General features: G+C 46.1%; 1 protein-coding gene across 3 annotated transcripts in view; it reads right to left on the reverse strand.

Moving 5' to 3' along the window:
* Positions 1-23,971, reverse strand: part of SLC24A4 (solute carrier family 24 member 4) — a 160,419-nt gene that overhangs the window by 23,886 nt on the left and 112,562 nt on the right. For 2 of the 3 annotated variants that reach the window (XM_063948475.1, XM_063948473.1), the window contains 5 exons: positions 20,346-20,449; positions 14,984-15,058; positions 13,816-13,841; positions 13,046-13,099; positions 7,183-7,325 (listed from right to left, as the gene is read on the reverse strand). In XM_063948475.1, coding sequence (XP_063804545.1) covers positions 7,183-7,325; positions 13,046-13,099; positions 13,816-13,841; positions 14,984-15,058; positions 20,346-20,449 — 402 coding nt within the window. The remainder of the gene's footprint in view (positions 1-7,182; positions 7,326-13,045; positions 13,100-13,815; positions 13,842-14,983; positions 15,059-20,345; positions 20,450-23,971) is intronic. The other variant, XM_063948474.1, reaches the window with a different exon arrangement.

Below are 23,971 nucleotides of genomic sequence, written 5' to 3' on the forward strand. Positions count from 1 at the left end.
CTCCTTCTTTTTATACTTAATTCTGGAGTTCTCTTTGGAATTGCTCCGAGGTCTTGTGAAGTGTTGTTTTATTGTTGTTGAGCCAGTTCTAAAAAAGCATCTAAAAATGCTTCTGTTTCATCAAACTCCTCCTCCTCAGCTATTCGATTTCTATCTTCCAAAACAGTTTCTTTCCTTTCCCTCTTATTCAGGCGTTCCATAAGGGTCCGGGCTGATAGATCAAGGATTTCTTGGTAGTCTTCCTTCCCATTATTAAAGCTCCTAATAAGAGTCTCTGTAGTGGGATATTTTCCTACAAGGGAACTTCTAACCTGATCATTCTTCCTGTCATAGCCTTCTGGCCCCCCTTTAGATCGTCTTTCATCTCTTCCGTGTCCTAGGTTCTCTCTCTCTTTCGTATTCACCTTCGTCTGGGGGGAAGATCTCCTTTGAGTGGGGCGCTTCTGGTCTCTCTTGTCCTCTATACGTGGTTCAAAGCTCTTATTCCACTGTTTCCTACCTTCTTCCCCTCGTGGATTGTCCATCCCATATCGCCTTTCTCTCTGTTGGTAGGGGGGCTCTTGATGATAATATTGAGGATTCTTCTCCCATAGATATGGTCTACTATACTGTCTCTGATCTTCAAAGTGGGATCTTTGTCTCCCATCCATTCCAATCTGTGTTCTCCTTTCCACTCTCCAATTTCTGATATCTCCTTTATAGTCCTCATAGTCCCTAGCAAGTTTCCTCTTTTTCTGTTCTATTATCTCCTGCTTTATTTTCTGTAGTTTAATACTCGTACGATTCTCCAAGTTTTTGAAATCCGCTAGTTGTTCCATGGGTCTAAGTTTCTTTCTTATCTCTTTAATTTCCTCCTCTAGCCTCCTAATATTCTCCTCTCTATCAGCAATGATTAACTTCATTAAATTAACTGAACAAGTATCAAGCGTGTTATTCCATTTTATTAGGAAATCATCACTTTTAGATAAAAAGGACGGGGTTTTGGTTATTCTTAGACCCCTCGGTATCATTTGTTTCTCAACATACTTCGCTAGTGTAGTGCTCTCCCACCACTGTTTAATTTCCTGTATCTCCAATTTCTCTAGTCTAGTATGTAAACCACAAAATGTATCCTCTGTTGCCTCCAAGTTGACTCGTGGGTAGGATCCTAATGACGGTATAAAATCATTCAGAACTCTAATACGTTCCTCTCTACTAAGGGTCATCTTCAGGCAAAATAGCTGCTGTCCTCGAATGTGGATATTAAAACACGTAAGAAAAAAAGGGGGGATAGAGGACTGCGCTTATAAGCCTCACTTGATATACTAAAGCTGCTATATGGGAGAGATGAGGATTTCCACTACCCTCACAGCTAATACAGAAGATAAAAAGATATCTCCCAGCGCTAATTTCATCAAGTGTATTCTCTATAATTCAACAAGAAATATTACATGACACCAAGATTATTTCAAAATGAAGTATAAACTTTATTTCCCTAGCATAAAACAGGACATTAAAAATGAACCATATAGATTCCTTGCTTATCTCAATAAGATCTGAAGAATAATAATAACTAATAAAAAAGGGGTCAGTGGTTCCTAATACCGGTATACTAAATTGACACAACAATCACATACAACAGAAAACATATAAAAAGCCAGTGATACACTTGGTGAGCGTTTTACTCACTGGACAGGTGTTTTTAATCCTCAGAAATAGCAGTGATCAGTCTAAGGATATAGTGAAAAATGCTGTTGTAGAATCACCAAGATTGTCCCATCAGGTTCCCCAAATGAAGCCAGCCAAAAAAACACAGTCCTTTTGGTAAGGAAGTGGACAGGTCACTCCCAGTTAGGTAACCAGGTCCTCAGTCCTTAGTCTAGATAAAAGTGAAGCTCAAACCACTTACTTCAATTCCATAAGAAGTATGTAAACGGGTGTCTGCCGGCAGACTGTTACTGGTTGCTCCGCGATCCATATGCTCCTCCATATGCTTCTTTGAGTCGGCATCACCCGTCCATTGGCGGGTCCACAGAGCTCGTCTCGCAGAAATTGCCATGGCGTTGGCTCTGGAACCAAGCAGCCCAACGTCTCTTTGAGCGTCTCTCATATATAAGACTGCGTCTTTAATGTGACTTAAGGTCAGTAAAATGGTATCTCTGTCCAGGGTATCAATATCAGCTGATAAGGTATCTGTCCACGCTGCAACTGCGCTACAAACCCATGCCGACGCTATTGCTGGCCTGAGCAAAGCACCCGTATGCGTATAAATAGATTTCAAGGTAGTTTCCTGTCTGCGATCAGCAGGATCATTTAGTGCTGCCGTGTCTGGAGACGGTAGCGCCACCTTCTTGGACAGACGCGTTAAAGCCTTGTCCACCCTGGGCGAGGATTCCCACCGTATCCTGTCCTTTGCAGGGAAAGGTTACGCCATGAGAATCCTCTTGGGAATCTGCAGTTTCTTGTCCGGAGTTTCCCAAGCTTTTTCAAATAACTCGTTCAGCTCATGAGATGGAGGAAAGGTTACCTCAGGTTTCTTATCCTTAAACATGCATACCCTCGTGTCAGGGACAGAGGGGTCATCTGTGATATGCAAAACATCTTTTATTGCCATAATCATATAATGAATACTTTTTGCCACCTTTGGGTGTAACCTTGCCTCATCATAGTCGACACTGGAGTCAAAATCCATGTCTGTATCAGTGTCTGCTATTTGGGATAGGGGACGTTTTTGAGACCCTGAAGGGCCCTGTGACCCAGTCAAATCCGTGGATTGACTCCCTGCTTTCTCCCTGGACTAAGCTTTGTCCATTCTCTTATGTAATAAGGTCACATTTGCATTTAAAATATTCCACATGTCCAACCAATCATGAGTCGGCGTTGCCGACGGAGACACCACAATCATCTACTCCACCTCCTCCTTGGACAAGCCTTCCGCTTCAGACATGCCGACACACGCGTACCGACACCCCCACACACACACAGGGATATATCTAAAAGGGGACAGTTCCCCAACAAGGCCCTTTGGAGAGACAGAGAGAGAGTATGCCAGCACATACCCAGCGCCAACTGACACTGGAAACAATTCCCAGATATAGCGCTTATATATATATTAATCGTGTAATACACTCACTGCGCCTACATGTGCCCCCCCCCTCTTTTTCAGCCCTGTGTCACCGTTCAGCAGGGGAGAGTCCGGGGAGCCAGCTTCTCTGCAGATCACTGTGGAGAAAATGGCGCTGGTTAGTGCTGTGGGACCAAGCTCCGCCCCCTCCAGCGGCGGGCTTCGGTCCCGCTCAAATGTACAAAAAAATGGCAGGGCATTTATATATTTACTGCCTCCACAGCCTATATAACTAAAATGCCAGTTCAGAGGTTTATATTGCTACCCAGGGCGCCCCCACTGGGCCCTGCACCCATCAGTGTCTTTTAGTGTGTGTAGTGTGTGGGAGCAATGGCGCGCAGCGGTAAGCTTACCTCAGGGAAGATCTGAAGTCTTCTGCCGCCTTGAAGTCTTCTTTTCTTATTATACTCACCCGGCTTCTATCTTACGGCTCTGCGAGGAGGGCGGCGGCGCGGCTCTGGGACGAACGGTGGGGGGAGACCTGCGTTCCGAATCCCTCTGGAGCTAATGGTGTCCAGTAGCCTAAGTAGCAGAGCTTATCACTTAAGTAGGTCTGCTTCTCTCTCCTCAGTCCCACGATGCAGGGAGCCTGTTGCCAGCAGTGCTCCCTGAAAATAAAAAACCTAACAAAATTCTTTTTTCAGAGAAACTCAGTAGAGCTCCCCTGTAATGCACCCTATCTCCTCTGGGCACAGAATCTAACTGAGGTCTGGAGGAGGGGCATAGAGGGAGGAGCCAGTGCACACCCATACTAAAAGTTCTTTATAGTGCCCATGTCTCCTGCGGAGCCCGTCTATACCCCATGGTCCTTACGGAGTCCCCAGCATCCTCTAGGACGTAAGAGAAAACATTTTGTACAAAACAAGACCAGCCCTGTAGTTACTTATCCTGTGCGATGATTCTAGCGTCGGAGGTCCCGGACTTAACGTCAGATACCCGCCCTGCAAACGCCTGGTCACGCCTGCGTTTTCCATACCACTCCCAGAATACAGTCAGTTGACACCAATAAATGCCCTTCCTGTCAATCTCCTTGCGATCGGCTGTGCGAATGGAATCGTCGCTAGAAGCATTGCACAGCAACGATGCTGTTTGTAACATACGGCGCGAGTGCGCATTGCAGTGCATACGCAGTTTTGCCATTTTTTTACCTGATCGCTGCGCTGCGAAAATCGGCAGCGTGCGATCAACTCGGAATGACCACCTTTGTGTCATATCCCAGGCAGCAACAACAACAAACAACTGTGCCTGATGATATAACTGCGTGGCTGAAAATCACAGAAGGAAAGCTGAGGGGGAATGTACAGGCCAACACAAAGTAACAGAACTGGAAACAGTAATCAGAAAGTAGAAGGGACATCAATGTATTAAATGTCAGGTATTATCCATGCATGAAGGACACCCAGCAACAACACCAAAGGACTAAGCAGAGAGGAGAGAAAGCTATGTACCAAGAATTAGGAAAGTTCTAAAGAGGATGCAGAAGAGACGCACATTTATTAGTATTAATTATTATTATTATTATTATTATTATTATTAGGCAAAGCCCACCAATCTGCATGCCAGACAAAAATATTATAAAGAACGTTAAAGTGACCTATCACCAACACATGATAGAGGAAGTCGTTCTGTAGACTGAACCCATACAACAGGCAGGTGGGACAATACATTCAGTGCCTCGTGCCTCAGTGATGTTACTATTTTTCTTTTAATGACTTGATAGGCTGCGTTCTCGCAGTATGGGTTGAGTCCGCAGCTACTTCTGCTGTGCGTAGGTCTTCGGGAATAAATTACTCCTAAAGGAGATATACCCACTCATGGGCTGCTGTGCAGCTTGGCACAGCTCATGTAGGTGACAGGTTGATGGTAAACAAGCAGATCTGTTAGAGATGCGGACAGACGGTGGGTTACTTACAGTACTTGCTGGAGAGGGACAGAGGGGAGGTGGGCTGTGTATAGTAAATGGAAGACGCATATGTGAATAGGCTGCTGGGGCACATTCCAAGAAGACATGTTATGCAGAAATAAAGGTCACAACATTAATTCCTTATAGCATTAATTATAATGTCGTTTTACATAACATCTTTACTAACACTTTGATGAGGCTAAAATAACTGCTTTACGTGCGGGCCAGATTCCGGAGGTAGACGCGGTAGCAGAGCCGTCGTGTCTTTGGACACAGCGGTTGTGCTAAAATCTACTGAAGCCCCAGGAGGCGTCTTGTGTAAATAGGCGCCTCCTGGCGGCTTCTGCGACCCGCTGCAGCATCGGATCACTTTGCGTGATACATCAGACATCTGAGTAGCCCTTCCCGACGGGACCAGTGACGCTGCATCCTTTGACGCAGCCAGTGGCACCCAGGAAATGGGGCCAACACTCCACATTCTTCTAGAACTCTAGCCGTCGCCGCTCCTTCACCGCCCCCCCCCCCCCCCCCCCAAGTGGCCAGAGCATGACACGCATGCTGTACCACTGCGGCACTGTGACCGTCGTCTCAGACAGAGATCTGCTCATGTGCCGGTCCAGCACGTGCGCAGACCGCAAAGCATCAGAGAAGTGCGTGTAACGCAGAATCTGGCCCTGTTATAAGATAAATCATAACATAACATCATATGTAACAAATGAACATATAATTGTAACTCTTACTTATAAAAGAAAAAAGTGATCAATGCAAAGTACAATGGATGATTAAATAATTTCAGAAAGATGACAAATGTATAAAGAAAATGAGTGTGTGTATAATATATATATATATCCCTAGTCGACAGCCCCGGAGGGTTAGGGTAAGGGAGGAGGACGATTAAAATACTTACCCGCCCCAATGTTGGGATATTCAGTGTTGGGAAGCCGCTATCGGTCATGTGACCACCGCCATCCCGACCACTGAAAGACTACTGTACCGATTTTGATAAATCGGTCACTATTCTATTGCATATATATCAGGGAGTAGGAATGGCTCTATAGCAATGCCGTCATGCTCCATGCACATGGGGGTAAAGAAGTAAACAAAAAACTTAATTGTACGAGGGGCCACGTGGTCTCGAGGCGAGTGGAAGCGCTGCCACAATCCACGTGTGCAGGGCCACATGGTCACGGGGTAAGTGGTGGCTACATACAACAATTTACATAAAACTATTGCCTCCTGCTGGTAGAGAAAGGTATTACCGGGCACTACATTATGACACGGGGGGAATGCGGTAGAAGTAATGCAAAGTGATTTTCTCAAGCAGCAGAACATGGCTAAACAATCTTCTATGTCCTGCTGCTCTAGGAAAACACTAGTGTATTCTCCAAGAGTGATAATGCAACGCCCGGTTATACCTTTCCTGACAGCAAGCTTGCACATTCTACCACAGTGCAGGGATGGAGGGGGCTGCGGACTGTTACCCTAATACAGAAGCCTGCGGCAGTCGTATAATCCTTAAATAAACCCACAATATGGTGCTGTGGGAGAAGACGTTTTCCATTGCTCTGCATTACTCACCACCATGCGTGTCAGCACCTTGTGACTCATCCTTATGTAACTTCACAACAGTCCAAGTTCCTATTTTCTCTTTGCAGCAGAACCGCTCTGGGTGTTGTGAAATCATTTAGAATATGATCAATTTGGGAAACTTTTAGTTGGCGAGGATTTTATGTTTATGGGATGTTCCACTTTTAGAATCCTTCCTATTACCTGGATCTGAGAGTTGGACCAACCTGGACTCCAGAGCTTGCAGATGTACTATCAACTAAGCCTTGGAGAGAGATAATGTAGGGAGAGATAAAGGGACTCATTTATCAACAAGTGATAAAACTTGTTGCGTATGATAATGCTCCAGCCAATCAGCTCCCAGCCCCTATTGATCAGCTGTTGGGAGGAAACCATCCAGGGTGGCCAACCATCAATGACTAATAGCCATGCCTACATGGTGGGTGATGGTAATGGGACCAAGCTAACCTCTGGGCTCCGGAGCTGCTAAACCAACTGAATCATGATTGTATTAATAGGAAAATGTCAAAGTGCAGTATATTCTGTACATCCTGCTGAGCGCTCATGCACCATAATACAGTGATATTCTCCCCTGTCTGCTTAGCCTTACCTTTCCACAACAGGGGCACGGATGGGTCATCACATACAGAGGCACAATACACATTACCATCCTGTAGTTCATTCCCTACGGTGCAGCCATTCCCCAGGTTCTTGCCTTTAATGGTGAACAAGTGCTGCATTTTCACATTGTATCTGTCACGTAACAGGAAAAGAGATATCAGGAGGACTGGACACCCCCGAGCACTGCAACATTACTACAGGTTATAATACCGCTATAATACACAAGTCAGGATACTTTGGGCCTAATTCAAGGTTGATTGCAAAATAAAATGTTCCTCTAATGGGCAAAACCATGTGCACTGCAGGTGGGGCAGATGTAACATGTGCAGAGAGATAGATTTGGGTGTGGTGTGTTCAAACTGAAATCTAAATTGCAGTGTAAAAATAAAGCAGCCAGTATTTACCCTGCACAGAAACAATATAACCCACCCAAATCTAACTCTCTCTGCACATGTTACATCTGCCCCACCTGCAGCGCACATGGTTTTGCCCATGAGAGGAAAATTTTATTTTGCAATCAACCTTGAATTAGGCCCTTTGTACCCGAGTCTGAGTTGGAGCAAAGCAAAGAACACGTAACTTTGCACCTGGCCCAAACTAAAATCTAAATTGCAGTGTCATAATAAAGCTGTTCAATATGTGTGGGCTACATGCAAAAGCAGCCAGTATTTACCCTGCATGCAAACATAATACAGTGTATTGTCCCCCTTTCATTGCAACATGGTCTATTCCAAATACAAACTTATTTGCTTTTATCTTTTCTCCCAACTCAAAATCAGCATCTTTATGTACAAACTCCTGTAAATAAGTGCAGAAAGAGTGATTTGTGATGTCACTGATTATATATTATAGTCTGTGATATACAGTATGATGTCATCAGCTCAGTATTTATAAGGAAAATGTGTGCATCATAATTAACTAGTTACCAGCCGTCATAATGACTGAACAACATAACAGTAATGTCAGCAGCAGCGGCTGTGCACGCCCAAATGGAGAAACACTTGAATTGCTCTGTTGGGAGCCATCTAGTGGCTGCCGGCATGCAAAACTCTTGAATTCACCCCATAGAGGTGAGGAGCAGCATCAGCATTATTTTATTATATAGAACCACTGGTTATGCTATAATGGATATTAGATATAACCAGTCACCTGTATAAAAGCACCCAGCGTACAGCATTTTATAACATCGGAATTACTGTGAATACCAATAGCCATACATTACTGTATACACGTATTCTAATTTCTATACAATATATTGTTATGTACTTTTGTATACTACACGATAACATACAAAATGAAATAGTGATATAAGCATCTATAGATGAATATTATACAGTAGTATATAATATTACTAAGTACATTAATGTGCGTATTTCATGTATCTGAAATGCACAAATGATTCTTTAACACAACCATTTGCATGTTAAACTGTCCTGTTCAGCAGATGGGAAGGGTTCCTGGGCAGGTGATTAATTCAGCGCAGGCAGCAGGAACATTCACAGGTAACTGTATTTGCTGGCCAGAAGGGGCAAAGGTGAATAATGAATTCCTGCTGGGATTGCCACCGTTCCTGCCAGAACAGTAGGGTCAGCCAAGGCGCACTCCTAGAAACCTGGCACCAGCTTCTGTGCAACCAATTTATGTATCACCTGATCTCATGCAGGACCACGTTCTGCCAGCGTGTGTCACCTGCACAGCTGTTCATGTTCCCAAGACGGACTGTAACGTCCTTAACCCTTAATGTTCTGTGTAATACAGCGCACGGCATAACTGCAGCGGTTTCTGTAACAAAGCTCAGACCTGGACGCTAAGTGCAACTAAACTGCGTGACTGACATGGGGAGACTATAGGGAGGGAGAATATAGGGAGGGGGACTACCCTCCAAAAGACACAGACTTTATTATTACCAGTTATTTATGTAGCGCATACATATTCCGCAGCGCCGTACAGAGAATATTTTCCCATTCACATCAGTCCTTGTCCCAGTGGAGCTTACAATCTATGTTCCCTATCACATGTACACACAGACACATACGCATCAAGGTTAATTTTGTTGGGAGCCAATTAACCTACCAGTATATTTTTGGATTGTGGGAGGAAACCGGAGTACCCGGAGGAAACCCACGCAAATACAGGGAGAACATACAAACTCCACACAGTTAGTTAGGGCCATGGTGGGTATGGAACCCATGACCTCAGTGCTGTGAGGTAGTAATACTAACCACTACACCATCCGTACTGCCCTATGGAGAATTATTCACGTAAATGTAATTTTATTCTTTTGTAAATGGTGTCACATATAAATATTCTCCGTTCCAGTAAATGTCGACCTTTTCTGGTATTACATTGGCCAAAGTACAAATAACAAACTGTTATATCCTCTGTGGAAAAGCCGGCAAAATATTGCCACGGTCAGCCACATGCCGAAACAGGACTATGGTTACTAGGTTCAGTCTAAAAAGAATGATATTACTTATTCCGTCGTCTCTCAGTGCTTCTGTTCCATTTCTGATGTTTCCATGTCCCCAGTACTTGTTTTTGTTACATTTTTCACATGGAACAAAAGGGAAGGTGTGAATCCGCACTGACCTGATCCAATTAGGATCAAACGGACATGTGTATAGTATTACAGAACCAACATATATAGGGCAGTGATGGCTAACCTTGACACTCCAGCTGTTGTTGAACTACACATCCCAGCATGCCCTGCATCAGTTTTAGCATGGCCAAATAACAAAACTGTAACAGGGCATGCTGGGATATGTAGTTCAACAACAGCTGGAGTGTCAAGGTTAGCCATCACTGATATAGGGCATCACATAGTATGGCAAAACCCTACTAAATCACAAGGTTGGTGGGGAAAGAAGACTCTTTATTGGGGAACTCTTGGGGACCCAACAAAAAGAGTCTTCCGTCTTTCTTGTTTGGTGTATACATTTTTTGCACATGTTCTTCCTGCTTTATCTTTTTTTTTTTTTTTTTTTAAAGAATGCTAGCTTTTATGTATTAATACAATTATCCTGACGTTCAAAGCGGTTTTTAAATGTTTACTTAATTTTTCTCCTCCAAATTTTGGAGGAAAACAAAAGTTATGGCCGTTTATTTGCCTTTTTCTGACAGATAGATAGATAGATAGATAGATAGATAGATAGATAGATAGATAGATAGATAGATAGATAGACATACTACAACAATTATACCGATTTCAGATTGCAAAAGCGGGTCAAACTCAGGTGCTTGACACCCCTTTCAATTGCCGGGTTGGTGACGTTAGCGGTGATGTGTGGAGGCAGCGCCTGGAGATCAGATCGTCTCCAAGCACCGCATCTCCCTATAGTGTGAATGGGTCCTGGGTTGCATCCACCCAGCAAGCCGTTACACTGCACCTGACCTAGTAATAATCTGAGAATAACCCTGCTTTATTCCCGGATTGAAATACGGGTCATTCGAAGGAATTCGGGACTAAAGGGGGGGTACTCACGGAGCGATAATCTAAGCAATCTGACTAGATTGCTTAGATTTTAAGCATGATCGCTCCGTGTGTACCCCCCACAGTGATAGTGAAGGGCAGCCCCGCGCATCACTATCGCTGGTGCTAGGTCGCTCATTTCACCCGCCAGGTGAAGTGAGTGCCCCCCCCCCCCCCCCGTCTCCCCCCGCACGCTCAGCACACATCTCTCCCACATCGGCCCGTGAATACGGGCCTTAACTCCTTTCACACAGCACATCGGCCCGCTAGACCCGGCAATATACCAGGTTATTTGTGCGGCGTGAAAGGGGTATTAGAGACTTTGGGCCTGATTCACTGAATGTTTTTCACAAATGGTGGATGCTTTGCCTACTGGTATGCACGTGTTCCGCAATGGTCTTATGACACCGGTCGCAGTGTAGCTCTAGACGTTGTTTGATTGGCAGCCAACCACCATTTGGGGCAGGTAACGGGGAGTGGCGACTAAAATGCACAGCAGAGCTTCTAGCCCCGGCATCTCTGCTGCGATGAACATTCTGAATAGCCGCAGGGTTACACAGAGGTGCCATGCAGCGACCGATGATCCTGGTGTGCGCCCAATGCGGACGCATGCGGTTGATCTGCGAAGCCGCCAGTGGGAGCCTCTTTACAGAAGACGGCACCTGCAGCATTAGCATAACTCCTCAGATCCGCTGCGACCAGAGATGCGGCGCCGATCCCTCTTGTGGCCACCTCTGAATCAGACCCGTTGTTTCCCACGCAATAAGCAGCAAAAACAAATCCAACTAATGGCCACAAAGGGGCATTTAATGATAACTAGGCCCATTAGTCTATCAGCGCGGAGAAACGCAGAGCAAGCCGGCGCTGCGGTAAAAGGCCGTATTTGCTGCATGGAATGGGGTGTGTGTTTTACACCGGGCAACCCCTTTAATCCTGTACTTAAGAAACACGGTGTGATCTAATCTTTGGCGAAAACCATGTGATCCCCCACGCAAGCCTTTGATTGGCTGGCACAGATTACAAGTGATTATCCCTTCAGGAGACCACGTGCGGTGCTCACAACATCCACTTTTAATCAGGCAGCAGTTAACTCCTTCCTTGCCAGGTGAGAAAATACCCACCGTCTCCAGGACTGGAGGAGACACCTGCCAAGTGATGACTGAGCAGATGGCAAATAGGCTTAATGGCATAACTGGCCAGTGCTTTCTGTACTGGAAACTATAACCAGCCTTCTGCACGCCATCTGTAACCTCACCTCTGGCGTGGAAAGGGTGTACGAGTCGGCAACAGCGAGAATTAAACCCAGCAGAAGCCTCTTACTGGAGGGATACTTTTCCAGTTCAAATTAGATCCATTTCTCCATTCTCCCTCGTGTCATCTTGCTAATTACAAAGTGTTACTTAAAAATGAAATTAGCGGGGTGAGGATGAAGCAGAACTAACAGCGGTTCCCTGCGGCGCCCTAGAGTAGCAGAATTTTTTTCATGGCACCCCAGTTATGGTGTGAACCTTGTTGTAATGTCGAAATTGAACATGTCAGCATTCGCTGGACACTGAACATGTCGGCATAAACCTACGTGGAAGTCACTGCTGGAGCCGACAGAGCAGCCGTACCATGTAAGCCAACGCTAGACCACCAACGATGTTTTGTGGACACTCTAACCATGATGACGTTTGATCAATGTTGACGTGATGCATTTTGGCATTATAAATGTTGACAAGATGAATGTTGACAGAGTATACCGTCCAAATCTAGCAGGGAGATGAGTTAAGACCATTTTAGGGCAGTCACAGTAATCTACAGATCTTCTACACCTGCTTTATACCTCTTGCTGCACCAGGCACCACCTGGAGTACACCAGGGAGTAAATTTACTAAGGTGGGAGTTTTTTTAGAACTGGTGATGTTACCCATAGCAACCAATCAGAGTCTACTTTTATCTAGCTGCTCCTAGAAGATAATAGATAGAATCTGATTGGTTGCTATGGGCAACATCACCAGTTCTAAAGACTCCCACCTTAGTAAATTTACCCCCAGAAGTAGTTTAGTACTGCATAGTGTAAAGGCCAGGATGCGATAAACATCAGAGCACATATTAATATCATTAACACCCGCTCATACTATTTCCACTGGGGTAGTCAGTTAATGTAAAGTAAATTAATGGGAACAATTTAAAAAATGAGATGTAAAAAAAGAAACTCTGGTTCCGTACACTACAGTCCCCGCCGCGTGCCTAGTCTGCATGTATGGTGAATATACCATGTATTACTGACTCAGCAAACAACAATACATACTGTCACATCCACAGATTAAAGGAACATACTACTGAGAAACGGATATCCCTAACATGACATAACGTGAGATAACGGAATTGAAACACTTACTTCATTATAAGTATGTAAAACAGATACATAATTATTAATATAAGACTTTCCCACCTGAAAAAAAAAAAGACACAAAATCATTAAACAAAACAGAACTATACTTTTGGGGTATAGCACAAATATACTGTAATCAAGGGCTAGACGATCAGCAGCTGCTGGAGAACTACAAGTCCCAGCATACCTTGTAGCCCATAGGACATGTAGTTTTATAAGAGTAGGAGAGCAGTAGATTGCTCTCCTCTGCTGTAACCCTCAGCAACCAGTCATACATCCAGCTCTTCTTAATGTTATGCCCAAGACTGATAAACATAACAGCTGATGGGTTTCTATGGGCTAATTCCGTCATTGTATTAACACCACAATATTGATCGGAAAGTCTAGAAAGCAGCTTTCTCTAAAGCCTCGCCAGCAGACCTGAGCGCAGACGGCGGATTAGCAGTTAGCTGAATATAAGTTGTAGAGATAGAATGACATCATAGAAGCGTTACATCCAAAAACTTTCTTCAAAAACAACCGCTCAGCCGAAGATGAACGATCATTTAGTTATTTGTCCACTGGGGGGTAGAAAATGAAAAGGGCCGTCTGTGCTCATCAGTTTTAGTGATCATTTAGGGGAAAATAAAATCACAGTAATTACATATTCACCGATTATTGTATTAACTTGGGTAGAATTACATAACCGGTATGTAATGTATTATGTGTGTACAAGTATACGGCGTTCACCATGTAATAAAGACATTAAGAAAAGGGAGTCAACATTGCAGACTTACCAAACTATAACTTCATCATAAATAAACTGGAAGAGACAATAAAAGAGAACACACATTACAAGAAGGATAAACAAATAGTAACTGTTATATCAATATTTACATAAAAGGACATTTGTAGCCAAATTTCCCGGCTTCTCAAAATGTATGTTGTTATTTTGTATTACTTTTAGGAAGTTTATAGCTAAAAAGGATAATAGAGTAATACTGGGAATGTTTGTCAGCAGGCCAGGTTTATCAGATGTCCAGCTATGCAAGGGGAATCTTAATTCCGATAAGTACCAAATATGCAGCACAAGCCACCTTTGGTTTAACAAAGGCACCCATGAGGTCCGCCCAGTAAACGTGTGTAAATTAGCAGTATAGATTGCATGTGCATAAGTGTAACCGTTTCATCAAATTCCGATGACGACTGGTCTAGAACCTCCCATTACATTATTTATAACTGTTCTCATTTTCTCCTAAAACACTGCTTTAGCCTCATTTATTGCTCAAACTAATCATGACAGTAATGGGATAACTGGACCATATTTATTATCACCATTACTTCAAAGCTTTGCCTTACATTTGATGAAGTGCACCTGGAAACGCGCTTCTCCAGTAACTAAAAACTGCAAAATGCGCCTGATTAAATGTATAGGAGGCAACCTGATTTCTACCAGCTCACAAAACCCAGTGGCATATGGATGCAGCATCTGTGGCTCCAGGCGGTCTGGCGATTTACACTCTTTGCTTAGAAAGTAATTAACAATTTGATGGCTGCTGCCATATTTTCAGGGAAAGTCTGTCCCCCACCACCATCATCATCAGTGACTTAACCTTTTTTGACATTTTTGTATTTCTAAGTATTTCTATAGTACGTTATTAAAAATCTACACTTAAAATCAGAGTAGAGAGTAATTATGATCCTAGAAAAATCACTGTGTTTTGTTCCAGTTCAAAGGACTGCTCAGAACAATTTCTTTAACTTGCAGGAGAAGGTGGTAATATGTTTGGCTCCTTATTGCATCACATAAAATAACAAGCCCGTGTGTACATTAAGGTAATAATTATTCATGAAAATCTGCTGCGGGCAATATTATGTGTAGGAAAAGCACGGAACATACTGTGCGTGAGACATATTCCTGAAATATCACTATGAATATGCAACATGAGATTAGATGCCACTTACGATAATTAGTGCTATTATTGCTAGAATATAGTACATAGAGTCCCGGAATAAAGACCACCAAGTCAGATGGACAACCTGCAGAGAGAGACCAGACATAGTATTATGCGTTATCACTCCACAGTAATGTAACCATATCATCCCTCTATCTAATTATCTATAATCTATCTAATTATCATTTCAGAACTATCATGCTCTTTCTGGTTATAATATATTTTATCTATCAATTGATTTATATATTCCATATGTATCTATCATCGATAAAGAATTAATACTATTCTACTATACTGTTCTGCTTCTAGTATATTACTAATCAGAATTTGATGTACAAATAATTGTTACCATCAGGAGTAATTTATTAAATAATTAAAATGCAGTCTTAAAAGTAAAGAAGATATGATGGTAATACATTATGTACTTTAACAATTAATATATCAAGATTCTAAGAAGGTTTTAGTAATTCTCTCCTCTTGGGTACATAATATTTTATATATAGTCATACCTAATTTATGGATCTGATACGATTCGAGGTTAAGGATCATGAGATACATATCACCATTTCTCCTGGGCGTTAGAACCCAAATGATTCACACACGATAGCACAGTAGGTTGACGTTTTGCAGAGTAGCCGACAAAGCCACATGCACGGTTAGGTAGGAGACCGCAGATCACAATACCTCCCCCTACATCCAGCACCCTCACAATCCCAACGGTCAGCATGCGTGCCATCGGGAATAGAATATGGCGAGCGCTGCGAGCATGCACGCACGGGGCTTGTTGTACTCCACCGCCTCCCCCCCCCAGCATTCAGCTGCTGGGATGCCAGCGTCGGTACGTTTGACCGCCGGTCACGCATACCACACCCCACGGTTACACTCTCATGGTACTTTTCACAAAAAATACCATGAGAAGTTTAGGGGGAGGAGTCACAGGAACAGAGCTCTATCACAAATTCACATCGCGATAATTGAATACATCGCAAGGTTGTACCAATTACTGCATGCAAAGACAGATCCAGCAATTGGTACAACCGTGCGATGTGTTCAATTATCGCGATGTGAACTTGGGCATATTTATCAAATCCCATCCGCATTTTAGGATTGTGATAAATAATCCTCTCTGTATTTCCAGAAAACACCATTAACCTTTTTTGTTCCATCTAACATGTCAGTATAATGTAAGCAAGGTGTCCAAAAAAAAAGTCAAAAAAGTGAACTTACAACAAGTAATTTCTTTTTCAAAAACACCACAAATATAAAAACTTTGCGGTTCTTGCTCTGGCATTTAATCTCCCTTCTAAAAACAGAAAAAGCAGGATTCTATGTGGGGGAAAAATAGTCTGCACTGAAAAAATGATATTGCGTTTGTATTTTGCTCATTTTCGTCATCCAAATTTAAAAGCGTATTAAGTCTTATGGGCCCTACACACAGCGCGATCCCCTGCCAAGCTGCCCGACGGCGGATACGACCGGCGGGCAACCCGGCGGCGGGGAGGCAGTGGCGGGGGGAGTGAAGTTTCTTCACTCCCCCCGTCACCCGGCTCCATAGCAGTGCAGGCCAATATGGACGATCTCGTCCATATTGGCCTGCATGCACAAGCGACGGGGCACCAGCGATGAACGAGCCTACACACTGAAAGATATGAACAGTATCTCGTTCATTAATGAATGAGATCGCTCATATCTTTCAGTATTATCTGCCAATGTGTAGGGCCTATTAGAATAGTTTGAGAATAAAGGGCCCTACACATTTACGATGCGCCGCCGAGGTGCCCGACGGCCGATACGGCCGACGAGCGACTCGGCGGCGGGGGGGGGCAGTGACGGTGGGAGTGAAGTTTCTTCACTCCCCCCGTCACGCGGCTGCATTGAAGTGCAGGCAAATATGGACGAGATCGTCCATATTGGCCTGCATGCACAGCCGACGGGAGACCAGCGATGAACGAGCGCGGGGCCGCGCATCGTTCATCGCTGGAGTCTCCACAATGAAAGATATAAACGAGTTCTCGTTCATTTATGAACGAGATCGTTCATATCTTTCAGAAAATCGGCCAGTGTGTAGGGCCTATAATATAGTAGCACAACAAATTCTACCATTTCAATTAGAAAATCTGCTGCATTGAGCGGGAACTATACGAGCAGGGCTGTTTCTAGCCAATTTGGCTCCCAGTGCAAGATTTAAAAATGCGCCCCCCCCCCCATTTGACATAAAAAAAATATATATCCCCCCCCCCCCCCCCCCCATAGATAGAAAAAGCAAGTGCGCGCCTAAGGCGCACGCGCTCCCGGCAAGGGTGTGTGGCCTCATTAAAATGGGCGTGGCCTCATCTGATCTCATCATCACGGCCACCACAGGAAAAAAAAAGTCTCCATTTTACACATTGCGGCAGGCACGTGTCCCCATTTTACACATTGCGGCAGGCACGTGTCCCCATTTTACACAGTATTGCAGGCAAGTGTCCCCATTTTACACAGTATGGCAGGCAAGAGTCCCCATTTTACACAGTACGGCAGGCACGTGTCCCCATTTTACACAGTACGGCAGGCAAGTGTCCCCATTTTACACAGTACGGCAGGCAAGAGTCCCCATTTTACACATTACAGCAGGCACGTGTCCCCATTTTATACAGTACGGCAGGCAAGAGTCCCCATTTTACACATTACGGCAGGCAAGAGTCCCCATTTTACACAGTACGGCAGGCAAGAGTCCCCATTTTACACAGTACGGCAGGCAAGAGTCCCCATTTTACACAGTACGGCAGGCAAGTGTCCCCATTTTACACAGTACGGCAGGCAAGAGTCCCCATTTTACACAGTATGCAGGCACGAGTCCCCATTTTACACATTGCGGCAGGCAGGTGTCCCCATTTTACACAGTACGGCAGGCAAGAGTCCCCATTTTACACAGTACGGCAGGCAAGAGTCCCCATTTTACACAGTATTGCAGGCAAGTGTCCCCATTTTTACACAGTATTGCAGGCAAGTGTCCCCATTTTACACAGTACGGCAGGCAATAGTCCCCATTTTACACAGTATTGCAGGCAAGTGTCCCCATTTTACACAGTATTGCAGGCAAATGTCCCCATTTTACACAGTAGTGCAGGCAAGTGTCCCCATTTTACACAGTACGGCAGGCAAGTGTCAAGTGGGGGGAGAGGGAGGAGGGGGGGAGAGAGAGAATACTTACATACAGTATGAAGACGCTCTTCCCGCTCTTCGGCCCGCGCCGGCTGCCTCCTCCTTCCAGCTGGCTCCCCCTCCTCTTGTCATCGGTACTCCTGTTCGGGGGGCGGAGTTTCGCAGAATGACGCGATTGCGTCGTGACGTCACGACGCAATCGCGTCATTGCTCTAAACTCTGCCCCCCCCGAACAGGAGTACTCGGGAAGGGGGAGGAGGGGGAAAAGGACCTGCAAAGTGCCGCGGCGGGCGCCCCGTGCGGTTGCACGGCTCGCCCGCCGCTAGAAACGGCACTGTGTACGAGAGAAATAAAGTAGAGAAATAAAGTACCAGCCAATCAGCTTTTGCCATTTTACAGGCTGTGTTTGAAAAAAAGACAGATAGGAGCGGATTGGTACTTTATCTCTCTCCAAGGTTTGATACATCTCCCCCTTAATGAGGTAACAGTAGTTTTTTTTTGTTGGTTGTTTTTATACACAGGATGGTGGAGATCTGGAGGGATCTAATTCAGTCCTGATCGGCGCTGTGCGTTTTTGCACAGCAGCCGATCAGGTCTGAACTGCGCATGCGCTGGCACCGCAGTGCACTGGCGCATGCCAGACAGCAGGCGGCTGTCTCAGCCCTGCAATTATGTTAATCAGGCAGAGGGGTTTTCTGGGCGGGAGGGGGCGGCCGGCAACGTTTGGTCGCCATTTTTAGGGGGGCGGTCCGGGCAACACAGGCGTGCCCACACCGTGCGGGACGGGGGCAGACCGGGCAGCTGCGCGACGTCACACACAGCCGCTGCGACCCCTACAGCGACGAGTAGCTCCCTGCCAGCGCGCAGGAGCTGTGCTGGCTGGGAGCTATTCCTAAAGTACAAAAGTATCGCCGCTGTGCGATGCTTCTGTACTTGTGCGGGGGAAGGGGGTCGGGCCTGACATGTGGGGCGGACTAGCCCTGTGCTGGGTGTCCCCCCGCATGTCTGTGTGACTGCCCAGGGACAGGCTGCGGAGGGGGGGATTAGGGTTAAGATAAAATACTTATGGGGTCCACCGGGATCCCAACTGTCAGGATTTTGTCACCAACCCATTTGAAGGCCTTATAGTAAAGGTTTGTGACGTGAGGGCCCTTATGTACTATACAATGGTGAAAATGGAACACCACTTAGACAGGGAAGGCCCCATAACAGCTGCAAATCCTGCACCGATGGTAGTTATGTCCGTGCCCTCACATGTAATGGTGAAATTACGGGTGTGATAAATCACATAACGCCCTCTCACCATTTTCTGTAGTGCCGGGTGATATTGGATGATATCCACACACAATACCCAAAGAGGGGATTTTCCTCTCTCGTATGTGGTGCCCCTGAATTTGTGGAAACCAGGTTGGAGGCGTTCTTACCCATCCCTGTAGTGTAGGTGGTACTCCCTGCTGATGATCACACAGAACACCATCATTTCCATGGGGTACCTCTTGACTACTCTCCTTCAAGTGAGGGTTCCCCCATCTTTGTTAAGTGCCAGGATGGGGGAGATAGAGAGTTGGGGGTATATTTACCAAAGTGCGTGTTTTTAGAAGTGGAGGTGGTGCTCATAGCAACCAATCAGATTCTACTTAACATTTATCTAGCGCCTTCTAGAAGATAATAGCTACAATCTGATTGGTTGCTATGGGCAACATCTGCAATTCTAAAAACCTGCATTTTAGTAAATATACCCCTTAGAGAGTTATAAAAGCCCCTCCCACCCTTTCCAGTGCCCCTTTGCCACAGACACAGTCCCCACCAGTCCCAGGAGTAGGGATTTTATGTTACTTTATCAGAACCATCAAAGTCCGGCCTGAAATCCATCATTTTCTATTATTATAAAATGATTTTTCTTTTTGCAGTGCACGTTACATAGAGGAAGATGTATCTTTCCCAGCCACCCAGAAGTCAGCTCTTCCCGTCCCAGCTCTCTGCGCCATCCTTGTCCATCCCTGCCAGGGTGAGTGTCCATGCCCAGTTGGGAATAAGAGGACCTCTTTACACGCTGTGCCTGCTGCTGCAGGGGGCGTGGCTATGCGTCTCCGCAGCCTGTTGCACTGGATGTAATGCACTGATTGCATTTATAACCACCTGACCTGGATGCACCAATTACTGCATACGCCCCCTTTCATCTCGGGGTAAGCCTTTATTTAATATAGGTCCATGAATTAGTGTCTTACCTGCCCAGCAAAAACTCCACATACACCGATTATACAGAGAATATTGAAAACCGCTGAACCGACAATGGTCCCAACACCTACATCACCGTGGGTGATAAAAACTCCTAAAAGACAAGAGAGAGGCGGTTATTATCACTAGTTATTACATGTCTGGCGCATATTACATCCTTCCGTCCTACAATGGCTGCCACAGCTGATAACAGGGGACAATAGCTTGCCTTTGGCTATAGAACAAGGTCATGCGCTATATCAGACATCACTACTGTCAGAATTTGGGAACTCTGTATAAACTATCTGTATAAAGAGGCAGCTTGTACAGGAAACATTCACACATGTGTGTAACACTATCAGAGATAGAACTGTAATAATGGGGGGGGGGCAAATATTATTAAATATATTGTTCTGTATAGTCTGCTTCCTGCTAGTAACACTGCTATGGCGCAGCGGGCCTGATTAGCAGGTGGATACAAATGCCGTCTCTACCGCCATTGCACGTGCAGCAGATCTGCAGAAATATGCTAATGCCACAGCCGCTGTCTTACGCACAGAGTCGCCCACTGACGGCGCCTCTGATCCACCGCTTGCGTATAAAGACACACGACTGGTCGCACTATCGACAATATGAGCCAATCTGGGGCCGCTCAGAACGTCCGTTGCAAGTAACAAGCGGCAGCCTTTACAACCGCTTACGGATTTGAAATCACAGCCTCAGACACGCCCTGAAACAGCTGCAACATGCTTCTAAGGCACCCCCGTTACCTCTCTAGGGGCCCGATTCAGACCTGATTGCTGCTGTGCGTATTCACACAGTGAGAGATTATCGAACTTCTGCGCATGCACCTTAATGCGCACGTGCATTTCCAAACACCTTGCACGAGCGTCCGCAAGGTGACTGACAGGAAGCGGATGTTTGTGGGTGGTAACAGGCCGTTTTCTGGGAGTGTCAGGGAAGACGCAGGCGTTGCCAATCGTTTTCAGGGCGGGTGTGTGACGTCAGCTCCGGCCCCGATCAGTCTGATTTCGTCGCACTGGAGGAGTAAGTATCGAGCTACACACAGACTGAACACACTGCACATAATGGGAAAAACATTCGATGGTGAGTCTGATGGGAACGGTTTTGCAGCTGTACGCTGAGGGGAATTTTCGTACAGCGCACACATGTAATCGCACAGTTGCACGGGCCGAATTTTCACTCCCCCTGGGCGGCGACTATGAACGCAGGGCAGTGTAATTTGCAGCACAGCGACCAGGTCTGAATTAGGCGCTAAGCGCAAATACATCCTCACTGCATCCGCCGTCACTAATTAATTGCAAAGGGCGCCCTGTGATGCATGTGTAGTTAAAAACATTTTTTAAAAATCACTCAGCTGCGCCAACATGGATACTGCATCCACCCCTCAGTCAGGCCCAATGAGCACAACTTTTATTGTTATTCTCCTTATCCGCAGCAGGTGGCAGTCAGTGTACTTTCATTGCACACAATTCCTCACACGGTTATATATTCAGCATTACTGTGTTATCTCCATATACTGCAGTCACGTCAGATTTCCATCTACATATAAATGTCAGGAGACGGTTTCATGTTTGCAATAAAAAGTTGTCGTTGAAATGAAGCTCCGACTCCCCAGTGGTCTCCGGCGCCTGACGCCAACACACGCACACGTGGGTAATAAACATGAAGGCTTACTGAGAGGGGTGATTTTAAAGAGCATTTTCCACATTTTCTTGCGTGTAATATTACTCTATATACCCTTGTTCTTTCATGAAGGCAATAAGAGGAAGTGTGGAACTCCCGTGTGAGCGGCCCTCGGAGTGAGACGATAGGACTGCGGCTTATTGAATTTACTGTACTACAGGAGGGCGCCTGTGAGGAAAATCAGCATAAACATGCTTACAAAATGTATTGGAGCTGGATAATGCGTTATTCATATGCCTGGCTAATCTAAGATTATCCACAGTTCTGACATAAATGATCTATAACGTATACTCAATACATTATCTGTATTGCCTCAAAAAAGGGCCTATTTATTAACCAGTAGTAAACCCAGAAATCCTGTGTAAATGGATATTTTCACAGGATTATGGCAGAAATCAGTAAGCGTGCCGTGTAGCCATGTTCTAGGCAGAGCCGGTTCTAGACCAAGCGGAGCCCAGGGAGAAAGTTTTCTGGTGCCTGTGTTCCCTCTGCCCCCCTGAACTATACCCCAGCTCCCCCCTACCTGTGTCTTTTCTCCCCCCTTCCCTGACATATGCCCCAGCTCCCCCCTGCCTGTGTCCCCTCTCTGCCCCCCTGATATGTACCCCAGCTCCCCCAGGACCTGTCTCCTCTCTGCCCCCTTCCCTGACATACACCTCAGCTCCCCACTGTCTCTGTCCCCTCTCTGCCCCCTGACATGTACCCCAGCTCCCCCAGGACCTGTGTCCACTGCCCCCTGACATGTACCCCAGCTCCCCCGGGTTCCTGTGTCCTCTCTGCACCCCTGACATGTACCCCAGCTCTCCCAGGACCTGTGTCCTCTCTGCCCCCTGACACGTACCCCAGCTCCCCCAGGACCTGTGTCCTCTCTGCCCCCTTCCCTGACATACACCTCAGCTCCCCCCTGTCTGTGTCCCCTCTCTGCCCCCCTGATATGTACCCCAGCTCCCCCAGGACATGTGTCCTCTCTGCCCCCTTCCCTGACATACACCCCAGCTCCCCCCTGCCTATGTCCTCTCTACCCCCCACCCTGAAATATACCCCACCTCCCCCCTGCCTGTGTCCTCTCTACCCCCCAACCTGACATATACCCCACCTCCCCCCTGCCTGTGTCCTCTCTACCCCCCACCCTGAAATATACCCCACCTCCCCCCTGCCTGTGTCCTCTCTGCTCCCCACCCTGACATATACCCCACCTCCCCCCTGCCTGTGTCCTCTCTACCCCCCACCCTGACATAAACCCCACCTCCCCCCTGCCTATGTCCTCTCTACCCCCCACCCTGAAATATACCCCACCTCCCCCCTGCCTGTGTCCTCTCTACCCCCCAACCTGACATATACCCCACCTCCCCCCTGCCTGTGTCCTCTCTACCCCCCACCCTGACATATACCCCACCTCCCCCCTGCCTGTGTCCTCTCTGCTCCCCACCACCACCGCCACACACACTGACATATACCCCAGTAGTGCCCACCTCTGCCGCCACGCTGCTAGACCGCCTCTCCTGCCATCCATGTCAGGAAGCAGGAGAATGCAGTGTGCACCTCTCCTGCCCCGTTTCTGACCAGTCAAAGTCTCCGGCGCTGGTTGCAGGAGAGAGCGGACGGGCGCCGTCAGATTGACGGAGCCTGCTGGGTGACTGTGGCTGCTCTCTCAGGTCGCAGCACTCTGGGCGATTGCCCTGCTTGCCAGCCCCTAGATCCGCTCCTGGTTATAGATATCTTAGGTGATCAATAAAGTACTGCCGTCCCCATAGTTCGGTAGAATAGGGATCTTTATATTCCTCCCTAGCAGGCTAAAAGCTCCCCACTTCCCTCTTAATAATGTTTCTATGCGCAGAGTGACACAGGTGGGTCTGAAATCCATGTATAGTTATGGCGGCAGATATCACTATTACGTAAACTCTTTGGTGGGACAGCATCCTTGATAAAT

This window comes from Pseudophryne corroboree, chromosome 12 (assembly GCF_028390025.1).
Source record: "Pseudophryne corroboree isolate aPseCor3 chromosome 12, aPseCor3.hap2, whole genome shotgun sequence".
Taxonomy (NCBI): Eukaryota; Metazoa; Chordata; class Amphibia; order Anura; family Myobatrachidae; genus Pseudophryne; species Pseudophryne corroboree.